Raw genomic sequence first — 3,694 nt, 5'->3', positions numbered from 1 at the left:
CTCTGACTCCATTTCTATTAAGGCATCACCTCTTCGTTTCCCATCTCTGTTTAAGAGGAAATGTATTCCATTCTCACCATTGCGGATTCTGCAGTCTAAAATATATAAGCAAAATCAATAAAAAACAGAAATCAAACTTTAGGTCAATTATACAAGTCACTAGAAAGCAATTTTCCAACAACAAAGCAGGAACCAAAACACTTGTCACATTCCTTATACAAACCCTTGCAGGGGAAGCCATCCCAACATGCCAATAAAGGTCATACTCTCCACAATGTTCCAAGTAGATGAGAAAAGGAAACCCCTTCCTGACCCCAAATGGCAAATCGGGCCCAACACAAAACGCATTCCATCCATTCCACTGTCTCAAGTCAGCTATGAGTCACAGAAATAAAATAGGGCTCGGTTTATTTGTGTTTTCCTTTGAAAACATACATAGGACTATAAAATATCTCCTGTAATAATTCTGCTTTAACTTTTCCCCCTTTTCATTACCAAAGAAAAACACCCTCATACTTCTAAAGTGGGAGTAGGTCAGTGAGGTAAGTGGCAGGTAGCTTTATAAAGTGCTTGACCCACATGCTGTCAGGCACATGAAGGTAGTTAATAGATTCAGTTTTGCCCTTTACAGCATTTTAATGCGGCATCTTAACAGGACAATAAAAAAATCAAAGTCAGATACAGAAACAAAACCCCCTCCAGATTGGTAAACCATGTTATTAGAAGAACTGGTACGTGTTACCATTTACACCCTGTTAGGTGCTATCGTTTGATCTTGTACTCTATATTATTACACAAAAAGCTTCTCTTAATCCCACATGTCCACTAACGGGTTTGGCTTTTTAATATGTACATATTAAAACTTCAGAGAAAACTGGCTTCTTACCATGTAGTGTCAACATTAAATACTTCTTTTGCATTCAATCTTTTAATCTGGTACATATCACAAATGGAACACACAGGGTCACTTGGTATAAATACATAGTAGGCCGGCATGAGACTGTCAGCCTTCAAAGAGGATGTCTACTTCAGAGCTTGACTTGGACTTTGTGGTAAGAGGACTACCTTTTGCTCAGACAAAATTTCATACTTAAAACATACATGAAACACACCTGAGAAAAAAGCAAGCACATCTTCCACAGTGCACGACCAGGGCAGTCCTTGAGCTCGAATGAGATAAACGTCGTCCACTTCCTCTCCTAGCTTGGATGGGGCCAGTTCGTACTCAGGGAGTGGTGGAAGGTCTTCTAGGTAGGTAGTTTTGGACTCCTTCCAAGAGAAATGAAGAAACAGAAAAAGATTTGACACCTTACTTAGAAAATGGTTATTTCTACAAACCCACACTCTAGATGTTAATGTTCTTTCAGAGGCAAGACCCAACTTCACAAGCCCAACTCATCCCATTTTGGCTTAAAGAGTATATCCCCAAGCAGTGAGCAGCCACACCTTAATGATGTGCCTGGACAAACTATTCAGGGCTTGTATGTATGTATGTATTTATTTATTTTTTGAAACAGAGTCTCATTTTCTTGCCCTTGGTAGAGTTCTGTGGTGTTGTATCTCACAGCAACCTCAAACTCTTGGGCTGAAGTGATTATCTTGCCTCAGTCTCCTGAGTAGCTGGGACTACAGGCGCCCACCACAACAGCTGGCTGTTTTTTAGAGACAGGTCTCCTCTGGCTCAGGCTGGTCTTGAACCTCTGAGCTCAGGCAGTCCACCCGCCTTGGCCTCTTGAGTGCTAAGATTACAGGGGTGAGCCACCATACCCGGCCTCAGGGCTTGTTTTTAAATAATAGTGTTTTAGATAAAGCAGAGGAAGTAGGGTCCCTTTAAAATGACAAATATCAGAAGGCCACTGCACACATCATACATTCTTAGGCCCTTATCTAGAATAAGACAAACATAAAAAATGCTTTAACTGCTATAATTAAGGCACAAAATACTAATGGAATTTAAAACTGAGCGCAACAGAAGAATCAGCATGAGAAGGACCTTGAAAGATAAAATTCTGACAGGGACGTATCACAAACAGGGCACTCCACAGTTTGAAAGAGGCACTCCAGTATGAACAAAGGCCCGCTTGAAAAACAGCAATTAATCTAAATTGTAGAATACAACTGGGAGCCAAAGATGAGCAGGCAAAAGGAACTTGGCACCATGTAACAAAAGGCCTTGATTGTTGGGTTCAACGTGTGTCCTTCACTTGGTGGGCAGAGGGAAGTCAATAAAACACACAAGTCTCAGGACAGCAGAACGCCTTGCAAAGATCGATGGAACAGCCAGCTGGTGCGCGGGACCCACTGGAAAAGGGGAGGAGCCTGAAAGGCAACAGCAACAGGAGAGGCCAGGAGAGCCAGACACATGCCCCAAGAAGTCTGTATCATTAAGCAAAAACCGGGATTTAACAAGACTCCACAAGCAGTAGGACCGTAACCTGGGAAGACAGCTGGTGCTTCACCACCATACCCACTAGGCTAAGGACAGCGAGGCCTGTGATCAATCAGCCATGCTTTTCACGACGTGTGTTCCACTGTGAGGAGCCACCATAATGTAAGCAAGTGCCAGCAGCGGCAGATGCTCAACAGATTGTGTCACTTTAGTTCTTTTAATCTTTTAATTTATATTTTCTTACACATTAAAAAAAATGTACTATTATTTTGCTTTTTTTAAAGCCACTATACTAACTGGGACTTTTAATCAATTACACAGAAAAAAATATTTTTTTGAGAGAAGCCAGCTAACGAAGTCTTACTAGGCATACTTCTTTGTTTTTTAAGGCAACTTTCCCCGTTTTCCCAGAATTCCATAAGTATCACAAGCTTTCACAAAAAAAGGCAGCAGAAAGTATTGGGCCAAAATTCAAATCCATTAGCTCAGCCCCTGGCAGACAGCGGCCTGCTGATCAGCCTCCCAGTTCCCCGAGTTCAAGGAGAAGCACAAACTGAATTAAGATAAATATGACCTCAGGTCTCAGGGGCTGGGTGGTCGCAAAACGTGTTTCCTTTCCGGATGCCACGTAACAAGCAGAAGAGAATGCCCCACACACGAACAAAAACATTTGCAATCTGAGTTTTTTTTAAGTACACACTGTTTTAAAAGAAGATAACAAGAAAACATGGTACACGCACCCCTGGGATCCCCCACACACAAACTGGGGCCTCCACCCTCGACACCCTTCTCCCCGCACCCCTCCCCAGTATCAAGCAGTCTCCAAACTGTCCTCCCTGGCGACGGCGACCCGCAGTCCCGAAGGACCTCCGTCCCAGTCAGTGGACTTGCAGAGGTGACCTTCAATAAACTGGGACAGCCGCCTTTCCCCGGGGACACGAGAGCCAGGGGCGCACCAGTGACGAGGCGCCTTCCCCGCTAGCCAGCCCACGCAACTACGCGCGCGAGCCTGCGCCTCCGCGAGCGGCAGGGCCTCGGCGCTCCGCGGCACCGACACCGTAGCCTCGGGAGTCCGGCCTGCCCCCTGCACACCCGGACAAGGGAGCCGGAGGGATGCGGATGGCGACGGCCCCGCAGAACCTACCATCGGCCCGGCTGGAAGCGAGGCCCGGACACCCGCCCCGGCCACGCTCACGCTCCCTCCGCCAGTGGCTAGACAGGAGGATGAACCCAGCAGAGAGCCCGAGGCCGGAGCGCGTCTCTCGTTCTGGGGCCCAATGGGAGGTCGGGGCGGGCGGGGGCGGG

The 3,694-nt window shown here is 46.2% G+C and overlaps 1 protein-coding gene across 1 annotated transcript in view; it reads right to left on the bottom strand.

Annotated features, from left to right (window-relative positions):
- The window catches only part of GRSF1 (G-rich RNA sequence binding factor 1), a gene marked incomplete at its 5' end in the record, with an annotated part of 17,377 nt that extends 13,697 nt beyond the window's left edge, over positions 1–3,680 (bottom strand). Inside the window, 3 exons of the mRNA XM_023507600.1 lie at positions 1–95; positions 1,113–1,269; positions 3,534–3,680. The exon at positions 1–95 is cut by the window's left edge and continues 1 nt beyond it. Coding sequence (XP_023363368.1) covers positions 1–95; positions 1,113–1,269; positions 3,534–3,680 — 399 coding nt within the window. The remainder of the gene's footprint in view (positions 96–1,112; positions 1,270–3,533) is intronic.
- Between the last annotated feature and the right edge of the window lie 14 nt (positions 3,681–3,694).

This window comes from Otolemur garnettii, unplaced genomic scaffold (genome assembly GCF_000181295.1).
Source record: "Otolemur garnettii isolate 467f Iridium unplaced genomic scaffold, OtoGar3 scaffold00191, whole genome shotgun sequence".
NCBI lineage: Eukaryota > Metazoa > Chordata > Mammalia > Primates > Galagidae > Otolemur > Otolemur garnettii.
Note: the sequence above shows the minus strand (reverse complement) of the source record. Positions and strands in the feature narration are given on the sequence as shown.